Below are 19285 nucleotides of genomic sequence, written 5' to 3'. Positions count from 1 at the left end.
ATGACTTTACATGAGTCTTTTTTAAAGTATAGGTCTTAACTTAACCTAAGTCAATCAACTAGTTTACACTAATAACATAATATTTCCTCCAAGTTTACATGAAATAAAACTTATTTTTATTCAGTTAATGCTTTTTAGTTGACAATATTTCAGTTAAATCATTTTTGTATGATTAAATTTATTTATATATAGAAATTACAACATTTAAACTACCTTACTAATTTTTTTAATATTTCATAAAGAAGGTATTTAAAGAACAAAATGTTTACATACAAACTTAATTTTAAACAGGTTATACTTCGTCTTTGATAATTAAATTATGTCCGTACAATTAATTTAACCTCAAGTTGAACATATTTTATTAGAATTTACAAAACAAAATTGTCTACAGACAATTTCAAAACAAAATATTAATTAAAACTATGTTTTGAAAGTCTTGTTTAATATAAATAGAAAACAGATGTAGTATTTCAAAAAAAAATTATTACATGAACTTTTTACATGATAAATATTTTATTTGAAAGCCTCGTTTAAAATTTTTACAAGGTAATTTATTACTACGTGAATTGTAAATATTCACATAATTCAACTAATATTTGGGTTAATTGGTGTAAATTATCGTGGTAACATTTCAAGCACAAAACTTTTATTAACACCAATTGAGCACAAAACTTTTATTAACACCAATTGTTCGCTACATAAAGGGAAGAATTTTTATATTTGGTATTTTAATTGTCATAAAGTTAATAATTGCTCAAAAATACACAGTTTTCACTAGACTTATTGGGTGTAATACAAAACCAATTCACAATTACTTGACATTTATATGTACAAACTTCAAAAAAATTGGGTCAACTGGTAAAAAATTATCATTGTAAATTTCTGAAGTAATAGACACAAATAATTTACTAAATAGGTTTTACACAATTTTTACCAGACTTGTTAGAAGCAATACAAAACAATTAATATTAATTTGTTATTTATATGTACAAAAGTCTAAAAACAGTTAAAACACATTAGCTAAGAATGAAAAAGTTGTGAAAAAGTTTAAATATAAATGGTATTAGTTACATTAAAGCTTTTTTGTATGACAAATTTGAACCGATTGGAAGTTAACTGATAATTTAGTTTGTATTTTAATAGCTTAACTAATTAAATACAAGATAGATAAATATATGAATCTAATGGTTGAAGTTTTTGTAGTGAATAAATTTTGAAGATAGTCAAAAACACAAAAAATACTAAAGCTGCTTTATATACTAAAACTTAAACTGGTTAAAAATAAACAATTGTGTTGGAGTTATAGAATAAAATGTTACTACTTTCAAAATAAACAACATGAAATCTAATAGTGAAAGTAAAAATTCAAATAAACGCTTTCAGCCAATAAATTAATAATTTATAGCCATGAAAAATGTTTATTTATTTTTGTAAGCTAACATTCATACATATATTGACGATTTTTTAAGGTATTCCTTTTTAAAAAAACACTAACGGGGAATTTAAGTATAAAAATAATAAGTATTAATTAGTTAGTTATTGAATTTATAACAATTAGAAAATATAATGTTTTAATTAATTAAATTTCTACTGATACAATGTTTCATTAGACTAGAATAAAATTAAATACTTGGGTTATGTAACCATAAAGTAAAAAAATACAACAAAAATTAATAAAAATATTTTATAACTGTTAGAAAACAAAATGTATTAATAAATTAACAGTCCACTGTTTTAAAGTGCATTTTTTCATTAGAATATAAAAAAGTAACTGATTTTTTTAATAAACAGGAGTTATATTATAATTTATTTGATTTTTTATAGAATTGAAAGGCAATCTTATAAAGACAAAAAAATATTAAATTGTATTTGTGAAGTTTATAAAACAAAAGGTACTTGAAAATTATAAACTTGAAAATGATTTATTTCAAGAAAACTTCCAAATAAAAGCAAGAAATCACTTATCAAACGCACAAAAGCACTTATCAAAATGCAAGCACACAAGAGACAAGTTATCAGTAGAATGTATTTTCTCACAAACTTCATAATCATTCAACCGTGTAAAAATTTTCTGATGACTAAAATCTTGGTCGCTATGACAACAATATTGTTACATAATATTTTATTTTTGTTCACAATTTTTTATTAATTTAATTTTACTTTTAATATTTTTTTTAACTAGTTTGTTTTATTTTTATAAAAACATTTATCTTTTGTTAAAAAGAAACACATAACTTACATAAATAGGACCTAATAAAAAATCAACAACATATTTTACTGCAGTTTAATTTCATAATAAAATGAAATATAAAAAAACAAAAGACTTCAACAACAAATAAACATAAATAAAAAGAAGGTAATTTTAAATTTAACTCATAAACAACACACATTTAAATTTACAAAGTTAAAATACAGTTTATAAAAGCATTGAAACTTAAAAAATTAAAAGAACAAATAAAAATACTTATCAAACAAATAAAGCTTTTATAAAATTACAAGTTTTAAAAATACACATGTAAAGAAAATACGGCAGAACATTCATGTTATCAGAAACTTGTTCATGGTTGAATAAACATCAAGTTTCTGATGACAAAATATTTAATTGTTATAAAAACATACTCGTTTTAGGAAATTTTCAAGGAAGTGTTATTAATCACTATGTTTGTATCTTTATAAAGATATACAACAACATTGAAGTTTATATTTACATCTAAGTTAAGAAAAAACAACTAAAGTTATACAAAACTTTATTATTGAAATAAAGTTAACTAAGTTTAAAAACTTCAATTTTTCATTAATATTTTTATAAGAATTCTATAAGTATTTGTTTTTTGAACATTAAAAAATAACACTTGTTTAGTAATCACGACTTTTTATTTTTTGTTATGAATATTATTTATCTAGTTTTAATTTGTAATACTCAAGTATTTTTAAACAGTTCAATGTTTCTTTCAGCAGATAAACTTATTACTAATTTGTTTCCCATCCACAATAGCTTGCCAAAAAGATATGTTTGCACAAATTACTCATGTCAAAGATGCATAAGATAAAAATCTTGTTAGTTGAGTTGCTTGGCAACACCACGAATCACGTAACAATAAGAAACTTCAAAAATTATAATAAGTTCTTTTTGATTCACTTGAGTAAGAATATTTGGCATAAATTGTATTTGCTTGATACTTGAGTTTAATTTAATTACACTAAAGTTATTAAAGTCAGCATTATATACATCAACAACATGTTTTATACTTTCTTTAGTTTCATAATTATAAGTTTTAAAACATCTTTTAACTTAGTAGGATATCTATGTATAACATAATCATTTTTTGTCTAATAAACTATTGCTGGTTTTATAAAAATTTATTTATTATTTTCATAAAAAGTTTATCAACACACAATTTAATATTTTGAAAAAATAAAATATTTGTAGACTCTTGTTAACAAAAACATAAGCTTATTTATTATCATCATTTCAACTGACCACACTTAAATATTTAAGAGCATTTATTATTTATTTATAAATTATATGAGTAATTGTCATAAACTGACAAGAAAATTGTATCATGTCAATACAACCAGTTTACAAACATCAACATAATTATCTTGTCAAAATTGTTTGTTTTAATAATTTACTAACTGAACTACATTTCCAAGGGTTGTTGTTTTAAAAATTTTACAACTTTTTAAAAATCAATATAAATTTACTGTCAAAATTTTTGCAATAGTAAACTCATATATTTATATGTAAGCAAATTATGAAAATATTTCCTTTGAGACCACCCGTTGTATGTCTAGCACAAAATATAATTAAATTTAAACTTGATATCATCTTTCATTTTTACAACTAATTTAATATCTGATCTTGACACTAATTAAAATATTAAGATTCATGACTTTTTTACATGTAAAGGAAAAAAAATGTTGATTTCACTAAGAACTTGATTAAGTTTTCCAAACTTGATAAAATTGAAAACTTACTTAAAAAAATAGTATAAAAAATTATTGATGTGCACATTATAGTTTATTTTGATCTAATTACCTTACACTAATTTGAAAGTTATGATCTTTTAATACAGTTAGGATGTAATTAGTACATTTCTTTGAAGATATACTCCTTTGAAGTAATACATTGTGTAATGAACAAATTAGCTGTTCTTTCAAAACCTTTTTTTTTTATTATATTACCTAATTAGAGTATTTAAAAGAACATCGTCTTTTATATTTTGTTTTAGCACAGCAAAAATTTAATTTAAAAACAATATCTAGAAATAACAAACTTGCAAGAATTTTTATTTCTTTTGTGGTGTGTTCAAAACTACTCATAGTAAGTAAATCAAAAACAAAATATTTAGATCATTTAATAGTTAGTGATTTTTTTTACAAAAAAGTTTCATATAATTGCTATAGTTTGACCGTTGACATTTAACGAGTATAACTTTGAAATGATCGAAGCAGTAATTTGGAAAGTTTTACCAAAAACAAAACTTCAAGTTTAGCAAATTTGACATTCAACGTAATAATGATTAAACTTAAAACCTGACAGAAATAATTAGTTTGAAGTTTTTGGCCAAAATTTTCACCTAATTTTAAGTTATTAAGTTTTGTTCTTGTATGTTTAATAAAAACTTTACTAAAAAATGGACTCGAATTTGAAGTACTAGTTGAATTTTTAAAATTACAAATGGAACAATACTTAAATAAAATACATATATAGGCATACATATAAACAATTAAAAAAATTCCGAAACAACAAATTTAAATTATCAAGAAAAAATGTTTGCAAAATTAATGTATTTTATAATAAACACTCATATGTATAAACCAAAGCAAAAATTTTAAACTCACAAAAAATTATACATTATCAATGTTTCACGCGTGGTAAAAAGTTTATAAAACTTGCATCCATATATTAGCTTAATAAGTAAAAAAAACTAACACAAACCAAGGTAACTTATCAAAATTAAGTCAACAAGAAGGAAAAATTTTCACGGTAATGACTCATTATTAGATAATCATTCGAAACAAACTCTCAATTTTACCAACTATTCACTCAAAACTTTTGTAACTTTAATAAGTTAAGATGCATGGATAATCTAGAAACTTTCGAGATGATTCATCGATTTTTGACTTAAAATATTTTGCAAGCCCAAGTAATTATTTGTATGTATCCAATCAATTCACAACTAAACTAATGTGAAAATACAAAAATTTTAATAAATACTAGTAATAAAAAGTTCAGCTATCTTTGTAAAATTTAGGGTCCATCTGTTGCCCCAACCTTGGAGTTGAGCTTAGTCTAATTTTTTTGCGACTCGCATAAAAAATAAACAAATTTTTTAAATAGCTTCTTAGCGTTTACCACCGTCGTGCTATATAAACATTTGTTTGAAAAACACATTTGTGAATTGTATGGGAGAAATACGACCTATAAGTTTTTAGTTGAAGTTTTTTTGTACATGTAACAATCTTCACAAAAACATAATCTATTTCAAACGATTTGAAGAAAGTTTTATGGTGGAACTTCTTGATTTTAAAAAAAAAAACTTTAAATCAATGAAAAGTTAAAAAAAAAAGTACAAAAATTTAAAAATGCCTCCATTAATCTTCAAGTCTTCTGAAAAAGGCCATATAATTACATACAAATTACTATTTATGAATATACATATTTACATATATTTATTTTATTTATATAATTTGTTATTTACCTGCATCAGTAATCTTTCTTCCCATTCAACAGCAGCCTGGTTCCAATCAATAATTTCATCAAATGGTAAAACCCAACCGTTGGCAAGCACAATAGGTAAGCAACCTAAACAAAGATATTAAATTATATAAACAATCTTCATTAAATGAAAGTACCACTGGCAAACAACCTAAATAAAAAAAAATATCCAAAAATTATTTAACTAAATAAAAAAACTCACAAATTTACTTATACTTTTAGTATGCATCCTATATGAATAAAATCATTAAATATTTCATCAAAAGATTTTACTAAATTCACTAATACTATTGGCAAACTAGCTTTATAAATTTATACTTTATAGTTGTTACTTATTTTATTTAAGGGAAAAACCAACTGGTTATTACCATTAGTAAACATTCTACAAAAATTTATTCACTAATACAGAAATAACACATTTTCCAAGTGCAAAATGTTCCTAGTTCCATTTCACAAAACACTTCTTAATACATAGTTTGGCTATTTTTAAACTACACTTTAAATTTATTTATAGCTAATTTGTTTATCAAGTGTACTGCATATAAAAAGTGCAACAATCAAGTTAAAACATTGTTTTAGTTTCTATAAGTACTTACACTTATAGTATAACACATCTAACCTGTTTGCAGGGATTCGAGAAATCTGAAACTTCCCAATCTCCTACCCCTTGGTGTGAGGCAAAATGTTGAATTGTGAAGCAAGTGTTGATAATCCCATCTGTAGGCAAAATATAGTTTTTATAGTCTTACATATTTCTACTAATAACTTAAACACAGAGTATAAAAACAGGATGAAATTAAATTAAATAGTCCTTATTTTGCGGCATATTAAATAAAATGCTATTAAATTATTTAGATTTTATCACAGGATGTTTTGACAATCATTAATTTAGATGTAAATATCTTCACAATTCTACTAATTATTTACACAAACAAATTAACCTGAATAGTTTTGTTGTATAAAAAAAATAATCAGATAATCTAGTTGTAATTCACTTATCTGAATAAAAAAATAAATTCAATAGTTTCATTCATAAACTGTTATAAAGCTAATAAAATGTTCAAACATTTCATTTTATCGCTATAATTTTTTACTTTATTTGTTTACCTTTTGTTTTATTTGTTTTATTTGTTTATGTCTTTGTACTAACAATATAGCTTTTGTTTTAATTTAAAATAACAGAATTTTATTTTCAATATTTAAAGGATTATTTAACTTTTATCCAATGCTATTAATTTTATTTCAAGATGATCATGATATAAAGCTTTTAAATTTTTATGGTTTTAAAATTATCTAACCAGAAATGAATAATTTCAAATGTTTTTAAATATTTATTTTAGTAATTTCAAAATAAAAACACTTACTTAAAAAATACAAAAAATATTTTTTGAAATACTGAGTAGTATTTTAAAAAAGAATTTTTTGATAATTTTAGTTCAATACTTCTTTTTTATTATTTTTGTTTAAGATTTTTTTACCAACTTTTCGCATATTTAAGAAACAAACTTTTAATGATATTTAAGTTATTGAACTTTGATAAGATTAAACTTTGTGTTACAGACGTTTATTTACCTAAGGTGTTGTTTTTTTGAAATTAATACTTAAACACTTTTGTTTTGTAATTCTAGTCATATGACGACTTTCGTATATATCATTTTGATTAATTAAAAACTTTTAATGGAGTTTTTAAATGGTATCTTCAACTAATGTCAGTAATAAAAACCAAATTAAACAACTGAAAATAGAATGTAATTAATTCATTCAAAATAGTTTTTTAATATGATATTTTTATAAAGTAAGTTTAGAAATGTTTATACAAAAACTTCCGTTTTGATATGATATCTATAATAATAAAATAGCTCTGGATGCATTTTTAATACCAAATATATTTTTTATTAAGTCAGGCAACTTAAAACAAAATTTTAACATATCTTTAAATCTTTAATATAACGTTTGCCAACACCTAATTTGTATTTATGAAAACATGTCTAAATACTTGGCAAAAGTATTGAAGCTATTATTATTTACTTGAAAAGGTCAAACAGTTCTAATGAAATATTTTGAGAATTTAATTTAATAAAATTTATATACACTAAAAATGTTGCTAATAGATATAATAACATCTATTATTTTTCTTTGTTTTCAAATTAATAATTCACTTTTTGAATGAAACTTTTTTTTCTTCACGATAGTAGTAACATTCTAATTTAAAACTTTAAATTAACTTAAATAAAATAAGTGTAAAATATAGTAAAAGTTTAAAAACAATTCATTTTAACACTAAGAAAAACTAGTACATTAAGTTTTACAAATATTCAAGCTAAACAAAAGAAACTTATCTTCAAAATGGTTATCATATGTATTTTAAGACATTAAATTCAATATTTTATAAATGTAGTTAAGGAAACATTGAAGTTTTTAGAAAATATTAATAATGTAGACAAGTAGTATTACATGAACACTATTAATAAGATTATAGATAAGTCATGTAGATGTACTAAGATATAAATTCAAGTTAAATTATAAAGCATATTCTAAACATAAAAATATTCAACATCTACACAGAATACAAACAAACTTATACCATCAAATATGTATTTAGTAAATATAATTTGAATTTTATTTATCCGTTTTTAATTAATCCCTTTAAATTTTTTATAAATAGTTAGTTTCAAAACTTTCAGCAAATTTAATATACACTAACCTAAGCTAGTTTAAACATGTCAATCTTTATAATATAAATAATCTTTTTTAATCCTTAGCTTGTTAGGTTTAACAGCTAAGTTTAAGGGTTCAAGCTTCAACAATAATTTTTAGTTTGTTCTTACATAAAAGTAGTTAATGATAGTTTTTCTCAGAAAGGTGTGTATATTTTCAATAACGTCTATTTTTTAAATAATACAAATTCAATTGCTGAACAGGCAAATAAGACCAAGTAAAAATTGAGCAAACATTTATGTTTTATTTAGTTCACGTGTTTTAAACAAATATTTGATTTACTTGAAAGTAGCTCTTACTGTATAAGTTTATGTTAAACAATATTTAATAAATAAATAAGTTTCAGTCACTTTCAATCCTTATAAGTAGATAAAAAAATTCTTGATTGAGTAAATAAAACTCAAGTTTTTGTTTAAATCTAATAAATTTAGTAGTTGTAAAAATAATGGTACAAATTATGTAACTTTAACTTTTAAACTAAGTTAAGTTTTACCATGTATAGAAAAAAACTTACAAATTAAAAAAAAAAATTTGAATTTTTATACACAAGTGAAAATATAGAATTATATTTATCTTAAACGTCAAAATGTTTAGACGTTTTGTATTAAAATTCACAATAATCTGTTTATATCAATTTAATAATCTAATAATAATTGTAATAATCTGTATCATATTAAAATTTGACAACTGTTTTGATTTATATACAGTTAGCTGTAACTATGGCAACATTTTGTAAATGATATTTTTTAAGTACTTAAAATTTGTAGAAATTAAAAAGCAAATTTTTGAACTTCTTATCACAACAGTAAAATAGTTAATGATTGTAATTATTAATACAAAGTTTAAATTTGAACAAACTATTTTTGTTCTTTTTTTCTGCAATTTAATGTTAGGAAAAATTATTTTTTTAAATCCAACTACTGAATAATCTGTTGAAAATAATTCTATAAGAATTATATTTAAACTTAAAAAGGAGATTCTCAACTAATTACAAATTTTATCGTGTATAAATGTATATAACTGATTAATCCAATTTAAAAAAACTTTTAAGTACGAATGTTAGTTGCTATACTTATATTTAAGTACATATGTTTATAACTAGTTATAGCACAACTTTAAAGTTTACTAATAATAAGTACTTAATAATTAAATGGCAGCTAAATAATTGTTTGATCATTTTAAGACTAAAACTTATCAGTTTAAATAACAGAACAGTTACTCTTCATTTAATAAACCCTTTCCTAATTAAAAAATAAGTCTACTGAAGTTTCAAAGAAATCATTAATTAAATTTCTATTATATCCGCTGTAAGCTATGTAGTTTTTAGAAAACATAAATAGAGAAAAGAGTGGTTAAAATAGTGATTTTTTGTATTTAACATAATTTTTACAAATAAAGTTCACTAAAACTTTTTGAACCAAAATACTAGCAGTTTAATATAAAAAAAAATATAAAAAATAACTTTACTTAAAGCTTAATTGTAGTATTGTTTTAAACATTCTTTGTGTAAAACTTACTTGTCTTATTATCATACAAATTTTTATACAAAACTAACCTGTAATAATTTTAATAAAAAACTCATTTATCATAATGTTCATTGTCGTACTTGCATCTTGAAACAACTTATACAAAGCAAAAATATTAATATTATTTTATTATACTAACTTATCATACTGTTCTTTATTATATTTACATCTTGAATCAACTTATACAAAGCTAAAATATTAATATTTTAACTCACTTATCATACTGTTCGTTGTCGTATTTGCACCTGGAATCCTGGTGTCTCTCCCAGTTCTTGCCGTGTTTGCAAGTGGTCAACATTATTATGTCGTCACCATTGTGAATGTGGTACAACTGGTTGCGCGTTGTTGATCCTATTCCGTATGTGTATCTGTGAAAAACACATTAGTTTCTACATACTAATATATGTATGTAATATCCCGTATGTGTATCTGTGAAATTTACATGAATATACGTGTATCTGTGAAATATACATGAATTTCTACATACTAATATATGTATGTAATATCCCGTATGTGTATCTGTGAAATTTACATGAGTTTCTACATACTAATATATGTGTAAACATTTAACATGCAAAATGCAAAATCATGTTAATATTTATATTTGTACAGAATTTATATTCATAAAAACTCTAATTTGTTTTCTTTAAAGCAATCTGTTGAAAAACTTAGATAAAAACACACTAAGAAAATTATACCCTTCCAGTAGTCCATTTAGTGAAATAAAACTATATTAAAAAATTAAAACTTGGCTAAATTAAAACCCAAACTTTTTCCCTTGAAAATTATACTCTTTCATTAGTTAATTTAGTGAAATAAATATGTAAAAAAACTCAGCTAAATTAAAACCTTTTTCCCTTGAACGAAATGAGATACTTTCTCCTGGGAGGAAACGAATTGGAAGTCACGTGACCGTCCTCGTTGGTCAGGTACGGGTGATTCTTGCCGAACAGCGGCACTGATACGTCGAACCCCGTTCTGTAGAAATTGTCACCAAAACTGGCTTTTGCTATAATGGCCTCGCCATAATCGAAACCCAGGTCCTCCAAATATTCAGGGTAAGTACCTAATGTGAGAGTTATCAAAACTTGAAAAAGTTTAAAGTTTTACTAATAACTTATTACTTTATAAATAAATTGGAAAAAAGTTATATTTGTTGTTATAATAAATTAACACTCAACTACGTTGAAGCTCAACTTAGACTTTAATTAATCAAAAATATTTCTACATCAGCTAAAAATTAATATAAAATATTTGATTGAGGATATCAAATTTATTTAATGGAACTAAAAAGCCTATCAGTATTTAAAAGCAGAGTCACTTTTAAGTAAATTGTTATACAACAATATTATAAATTATCAAAACACGTAATGGAAATTACCGGAATAAAGGTTGAAAACAACATGGTTCTTTCCATTATTCCAATACTTGAGCGAAGATATTTTGCTATCAAGCTGTTTTATGTGGTCCACAGATAAAGGATCTCTGTCTAACGTGTCAAACGATAAAACGAACAAACAAGCCTTTTCAGGGTCTGTTGTGTAGTATCTGTAAAAAATTACTTTGGTTTATTATTCGATTTGAAAAGAAAAAATCAAATAAGTTGTTCACATATTTTAATTAATGAAAAAATCTTTCATTAATCTATCTAAAGAAACTTGAAACTAATTTATTACTTAAAATAAAATTATTGAATGACTGATTCATTGGACAAATATATGATTTCGAGAAACCTTATTGAAGTAAATATTTCATTTTTACCTGGAATTTCTGATGGATTCTAATATGTTCTTGTAGTTGTGAGACAGTTTAGTAGGGGGGTTGGGAGGCGGGTAGATGTAAATTTTAAACCCGTTCACTTCACACCTTTTAAAATCAAAACAAGTTTCCATTTTGCACCTCCTACTCTTGTATATGTTCGAACGCATCTAAAATGATTTTATGATTTAAATTAACATTTTAAAAAGACTAAAGGTTTAACAATTAGTATTTAATATATCAATATAGTGTATTTTTTGTATTGATATATGAAAAACTCTTGTATATGTTAGAACGCATCTAAAATGATTTTATGATTTAAATTAACATTTTAAAAAGACTAAAGGTTTAACAATTAGTATATAATATATTAATATAGTGTATTTTTTTGTATTGATATATGAAAAACTCTTGTATATGTCTGAAAATTTAAATATATAATGATTTTATAATGTAACTACATATTAAAATGTTTAAAATCAAACATAATATATTAAAATGGAATAGTTTACTGTTTTGTTAACACTGTTGTAAACTTGTTAAGACTGCAAAAACTATCAACTTTTGTTTATAAATACTGTGGAAACAAACCAATGAAAAACAATTTAATTTGGACAATTAGTTTTAACAACTAAGACAATTGTTAAGTTGTAACAACACCATAAAACATTACTCAAAATATTAACTTTGCTGAATTACTTTTCTTGTACTTAACTTAAACTTTCATACAAGTTTTTGTTAAATCAACAAAAAAATAAGAAACCTAAATTCTCCACAAACAACAATCAATTTCAAACCTCCCTCTTACTACTTGGTGAGTCGTCAACATCCTCATTCTCCCCAAAGTCCTCCTCATTCACATACTCCCTCAACGTGTAAGTAACATCCAAGGTGCTTCCCCTGTGAGACAAAATGGTGTTTTTGTCATCTGGTGTTTGAGTATTGGGGTGGGATGGAAACAAGTAGATCAAAACGAAGAAGAATAGAGCGCAGATGCCTGTTTATAAAAAAAATAAAAAATGTTTATTAGTTTAATTTAAGTATATTAGAAAAACTATTAAAACTTTAAACAATTTAAAACACTTGATTTTTAAGTTTGAATATTAATGATGTACATATAAATGAGATCAAAAACAAAAACGAAACAAAATTCCAAATTGTACTTGATAGTTTCAAGTATATGGTTTCAGTATAAATACTAAAAAGTGAAAGTACCAACTTTTAAACCTTTGAGTAAAATTTTTTTTTTAGAAAACTTTTGACTTACACTCAAATTTGAAACAAAAAACTAATGAAAAGACAAATAATAAATTAGATTTAATCTAAATTTACTAATCATCATTAATTATTTTGCTTACTAACCTAAAAGCCCATATCTTTTAGTGGCTTGCATAAGAATTTGAAAATAAAACCTCCCCAGCGTACAGCATAAAGAATTACTATAAACAAAAACAAAAAGGTAGTAGCACTATGTGTGTGTACTATAAAATTTTATTGGTAGCACCAGAATAACAGATTTCTAAATATTCGTCGGTGCTAATATAAGTTTGTGTTAAGTATCTATCATTTGCCACATTCAACTTTGTAGTTCAGTTGGTGTTACTATTACTGCATAAAACCTGCAATTTGATTTATTAGTACAGTAGTTATGGATAAATTTAATATTTTTAAATTTCAATTAAGAAAATACAAAGTTAGTTACTCAATTTATTTTGCTGATTGCCTTAATAAAAAGCAATTTACCAATATTCACTTGCATAGTTTTTGTATACCTAGTGGCAATGAAAATAAATGTTATTACAGTAACCTCTTGCTTATTTACGCACATTGTGTCCACAGATAAAATGTGTCAAGATACAAGAGATCGGAAAGATACAAGAGGTACCAAATATACTCACTATAATGACTGTTTTTTGATATTGCTTTTACTTAAAAGCAGACTGGGGCCTTTCCCACTTTTAAAAATATGTTTACTTTATTTATAGATATGAAAACGCTTGCTGGCAGAGTAAGTGTTACAGAAGAAGAACTTAAACTAAAAAATAAATTTCAAATGAAAATAGGTCATATGTTTACTAAAAACAATTGAGATTTGTGTTAAGTATAAGCTCTATATTTATCAAGTATCACTGCTACTTTTTGCTGGGAAGTTTCATAAGATTACTTTTTTAGATGTTTATTCATATATGGGGCAAGAGTGCTGTACTATTTCTTTGTGTTTTAAAATCTCATTATTTCTTTATACTTTCATTATTCAACACAGGCATATTTCTTTCAGAATTTTAATTTAATCTCTTATTGTTAACAAAATTTCAGATATATTGAGGTCTAACTAAATGTTTATCACTTAGTCAAGAAACATAAGTTTACAAAGTCTAAAGATATAGAGACTATAGAGAGGTGAATTAGCATTTAAAAACATATTTTAAACTGAAAATATACAATAAAACTAGTTAGTGCAATATTGAAAAAAAAATCAAATCTTTATTTTTGAATTCTAAAATGCGTAATTAAACGAGTGCGTAAAGAAGCGAGAGGTTACTGTATCAAGTATATTTTTTACTATTGTATAAATGTGTAAAATATTTATTGTTTACCATTTTATTACTTCAGGTTGCCAAAGATACTTTGAATTTTTTTTTTTTGCAGGTTTTTTAAACTTTTTCCAGGTTTTTTAATAAACATGTTTTATGGTCCATTTGTAGTTTAAAATTAAACTTAAGATAGTAAAACAACATTGAAATGATAATGTAAAGCTACTTTATTTTTGCTTTTACTAAATAAATAAATAAAAATTCTATATGATATATTTTTTGTATCTAATTGGAATTTCATGACTTAATAAGTAAAAATCTTTTATAATTCTAGGTTTTCAAGGTTTTCTAGTGATTTTTGTTCAAAATTCCAGAACTTTTCTAAATTTTATAATTACAGGTTTGCTTTTACCTAAATTATCAAATTCAAGGTTATTCCAGGATTCCAAATTTTTTGGAGACCCTTGCTTGTAAAAAAATGATACACATTTAAACAAAGATATAGCTAAGTATATAGCTAGCATATATAAAAACTATAATCACTACATTGCAGAATGCATCATTTACAACTATACGTGAGACTTATAAAAACCATTTTAAGAGATTTAAGATTAACATGACAAAATTTTATTAAGTTTAAGTAACCTAAAGTAGTCAAACAGTTTGGCAATAAATTCTATGTTTACGAAAATATAATGAATACAGAGAATATCACAATCTTTATCATACTTCACTTTTATACTGTTTACTTACATTTAAATTTAGGCAATTTGTAAATTGTACTTGTAAAAGGTTTAAATTTTCTTGTTTTGCATATGTTTTACAAAATGAGTTGCAGAAAAAATACTTAAGTTTGGTGGGTCACACGTTTCCCACTATACACTTCTCATTAGATGACAGTCAGATTAAAGCTGTGAATAAAAATATTATACTTGGCTGTTCATGTAAATACTCTTTTTTTTTGTATATGTGTCAACCACTGGGTTTAAATCTTGCAACATTTATCTTAAAGAGTTTCCAAAGCTGTCATTAGAAACCTTTCTGTCATCAGGCCACACAAAGATTTTTCAAAAATTGCATTTCATTTAAATTAAAGCCAACCTGTTAAGTAATAATTATGAGTAAGAAATTTTTTTTGGATAAAATATTAATTTTAGTTGTGAGGTCTAGTGAGTTGATTTTAAAGTTGGAAAGTGATTTCGAAAAAATCTTCAATGTTTACATTCACAAGTTTTCATAACTGTATATGCAGTAAATGTGCCAAAAAATAAGGTATTTTCTTCATAATCCCACCCTAACTGTTATTTAAAAAGAAGTTTCTTAATTAAAATAAAAAGAAAAATTTGAAAGTTCAAAACAATAGTCAATGGATTGGTATGGAGAAAGACCTTTGGGTCATCAAGGATCACATGATATATTTTGTCAATGATTTTTTTTTAGTTTAATTTAAAACAGAACAAAAAATTTAAGATCAATATTTTTATTTTTACTTAAGCAACACTAGGGTTAATAAAATAAACTTTTGACTATGTTTTTTCAAATCAAAATACAAGATATAATTTATTGAACAAAAAAGTGCTTAAAATAAAGTTAGTCCAAACAGCTAGTGTAAAAAAAATTTTTTGGTTTTTGAGTTTTGAAATGTCTGGATATACTTCATTGTCTTGTCCAGCACAAAGTAATTTCTCTACTACTATTTAAAGGAACAATATATAATTTAAAAATTGTGGATAATGTATGTATTTAGTAAATGCAGATATATTTTAAAACATAACATTTTTTAATAAAACAACAAAAATCTGTTTTCAATCTGTTATTGTTGTTAAATGTAACAAATTGTTTCAATTTAAGTAAAAAATCTGTTTTTTTAAGTAAGATAAAAATTCATCTGCCCAAAATATATTAACACAACTATTAGTATGCAAACAAAAATATGTTTTATTATTTGTGAATTTATGTCTAGCAATTGGCAAAATTTTTGAAGGAAAACTATATTTACATTTTGTTAGCTTCATTGTAAACAAGCAACTTTTGCAAATGCTAAATTAAAGCTCATATGCATATTATCTTTGCTGCCACTAATGGAAATGACATGCAATAATATTCTATTATGGTGCTTTTAGTGATATTTTAAAAAGTCAGGGTTATAGTTTGCTGATTTTATAAACAGTTCGTCGACAGTATATATAGTTTATTGAACGACAAAAAATAGGCTCAAAATTTTTTGTCCTAGGACCTGGTGCACAAAAAACCTTTTGGTTATTGAATCGCACACCACGGACACATATTAACGTCTTGTCCAGGACAAGTATATACATATGTTGTTTGAACAACTTGTAAAGACGCTAATTTCATTTAAGTTTGCAATGTCTAAAGCAGTAATTTTGATAAATTAAATAGTAAAAATTTAATTTAAGTTTTTAGTTTATCTATACTTGATAATCTTAAACATTAAATTAATTGGTATACATTAAACAAAAATAGCTAGTATACTTAAAGATCAAGCAAAAAAGAATCTTAGTCAAAAAAAAAGCATTTTTTCACGGTATTTTTAATTTCATTTATTTAAACTTTGTTTTTTGATTACTTTTTAATATGTTTAGGTAAAGTGGGTTAAGCCGTTAGGGACAACGGTATAAATGATAAAATTAATGTTTTTTTTTTAATTTTGCTGACCCATTTTTTATCTGCCTTATTTTTAGCTCAGACTGACCTTTAATAATACTTTCCAATATATATTGATAATAAGCAAATTGAATAAAACTAATTTGTACATTTTATTAAATCATACCTTTATCATTTACCAAATATCTTAATTACTAAACTAATGTATAGTATATTCCAGGCACGTGGCTTGGTACGTTTCTGCAAATCTACAAAAACGTATACCTATGTGCGAAAGAATTGCTTTATTTCAGCTTGAAAAGATTCTACTTTCTTAGCTTTTATACTTAGTTATGCCCTACTGAGAGATAATTTTGACCTGTATATACTCTTTAGCATTTTTAGTGTGGTAAAAATTGAACAAATTAAATATATGAAAATTGTAACATTTAGGGCGTTAAAGCTTTAATTTGTCAAAAAGTTGAAATGCAAAATTGATTCTTATGGAAGCTGTAGCTTCAAAAATTAAAATCATGCAATTTTATGTTACAAAAATTTGCATAATTTAATCTTGTTTCTATTGACTACCTTAAATGTTTGACTTTAAAACAATATAAAAATCTTTGAGTTTAACTAGGATTTTCATTTAAAAACTTATTTTCAATAAAAATTTTATGGATTTACACAAGTGGCAACACATAAAGCAAAGCAAAATAAAAATCATAGGGGTGTGGAGCAAAATAAATTGCATTGTATACAGTTATCTTCCATACTTTAATATTCAATTTTTTAAGGATTAACATAACTTCATGTTTTCATATCAAATTCAATAAAATTAGAGGTATTTTAAATTGCTGTTTTCTCGCTAGGACGTTATCACGCGTCCATTTCAGATGTTTTGATTTTTTCAGATTCGTAACTTTTTTGAGTTAGCTACGTCCCTGGTATATTCAATTTTTCACATAAAATAAAAACTAGTAAAATAAAGCATAATTTTTAACTTTATACATAACACTTAAAACTCATTAGGGTAATAATAATTAAATTCTGTTTTAGAATGTAACTTGTTTATAATATAAAACTATAAAATATTAAATTAACATAGTTTACTTTATAGCTGATGTTGGTTTGAAAATATTTAATAAACGACAAAAAAAAAAAGCCCTAGAAAAGTCTTTTAGTTATTTGTTCACCATCCCCACGAATACAGTTATTAATTTTTCCTTGAAATTACAATTTCTATATTTTTTACTGATAAAATATTAAAGTTCCCTAAAACTACTAAACAAACATAAGTTTGAGAACTAAAACGGTAATATAATAATTAAAATGTGGTACAATTGAGTGCTTGAAAACATAAACGTTTAATGAAAATTTTATCTTACTTAAATAAAATCAAATGGACAAAAATATCAATTTAATTTTTTATTTGAAATATTTTTTTGCATAAAAAATTGTAAATTAAAGTTCAAAATTGCTTATATAAGTTAAAGATATCCTGTCTAACTTTTTTATTCAGTAATAAATTTTAATTGCTTAATATTTTTAATAATGTTTATAAGTCCTTAGATCAAACTTTTTGAGCGCTTTTTTACCGCTCAATAAACAACACATTGTTAACGATCTATCTATGTGGCAGTGGCGTAGCGTGGTATTTTGATCAGGGGATGCGCAAATTTTTTTGTCAAAAAATCCTCTAAATTAAAACTTTTGTAATTAGCTATAAAAAAACTTTTTATAAGTAGTATAATTGAAATAAATTTATTAAGTAAAATAAGTTCGTTAACTGTTTTTAAAAATATTTATTTATTACAAAATTAAACAATGAAATAAAATTATAACTTTCATTAGAATTATTTATACTTGCAAAAATGTAAACTAACTAAATAAAAATTGTTTTTATTACTTATAGTAAACTTTAAATCTTTGAAAATTAATATATTCAATAAAACGAAAGTATCTGTTTTATTTACGAAAAAATATCAATCACTTTAATATACAGTACAACAGTGATAACAACACCTCATTGTACATAATTTTAATAAAGTTACACAGAAGTTAAAATAGACCAACTTTATAACTGTTATTATAGTTTATTACAACTTTGTAAAATAGTTAAAAGTATACTTTTTAAATTTAATTCATTTGATTGTATTTGTTTAAAATAAAAATCACAAACAAAGTTTATTTCTCTTAGGCCGACACGCTTATCTTGTATGCTTACAAAAATAAAGTTCAGAAAACTAGCAGTAGTCTTAACAATGTAGCATAAAAAAAAAATTGTTAAGTTGTTTATTTTTTCTTTAAGCGTGACGTATTTTTGTAAACTTTTTTGTAGAAAAATAATCTGCCATAAGGTTATACTACAGCGGTGCGCTATATTAATTGCGTGCTTTTTTTTTGCGCCCCTGCTATGTGGTATT

General features: G+C 23.8%; 1 protein-coding gene across 1 annotated transcript in view; it reads right to left on the bottom strand.

Moving 5' to 3' along the window:
* The window catches only part of LOC145841053 (exostosin-1-like), a 31868-nt gene extending 16802 nt beyond the window's left edge, over positions 1 to 15066 (bottom strand). Inside the window, exons 1-9 of the mRNA XM_082948418.1 lie at positions 15012 to 15066; positions 13087 to 13343; positions 12522 to 12721; positions 11728 to 11894; positions 11348 to 11514; positions 10816 to 11032; positions 10182 to 10334; positions 6342 to 6439; positions 5706 to 5809 (exon numbers count right to left, since the gene is read on the bottom strand). Of these exons, the coding sequence (XP_082804544.1) occupies positions 5706 to 5809; positions 6342 to 6439; positions 10182 to 10334; positions 10816 to 11032; positions 11348 to 11514; positions 11728 to 11894; positions 12522 to 12721; positions 13087 to 13117 (1137 nt within the window). The 5' untranslated portion in view covers positions 13118 to 13343; positions 15012 to 15066. The remainder of the gene's footprint in view (positions 1 to 5705; positions 5810 to 6341; positions 6440 to 10181; positions 10335 to 10815; positions 11033 to 11347; positions 11515 to 11727; positions 11895 to 12521; positions 12722 to 13086; positions 13344 to 15011) is intronic.
* Between the last annotated feature and the right edge of the window lie 4219 nt (positions 15067 to 19285).

This window comes from Thalia democratica, chromosome 7 (genome assembly GCF_965202585.1).
Source record: "Thalia democratica chromosome 7, ktThaDemo2.hap1.1, whole genome shotgun sequence".
NCBI classification, from domain to species: Eukaryota; Metazoa; Chordata; class Thaliacea; order Salpida; family Salpidae; genus Thalia; species Thalia democratica.
This window is presented reverse-complemented; position numbering and strand designations above follow the sequence as displayed.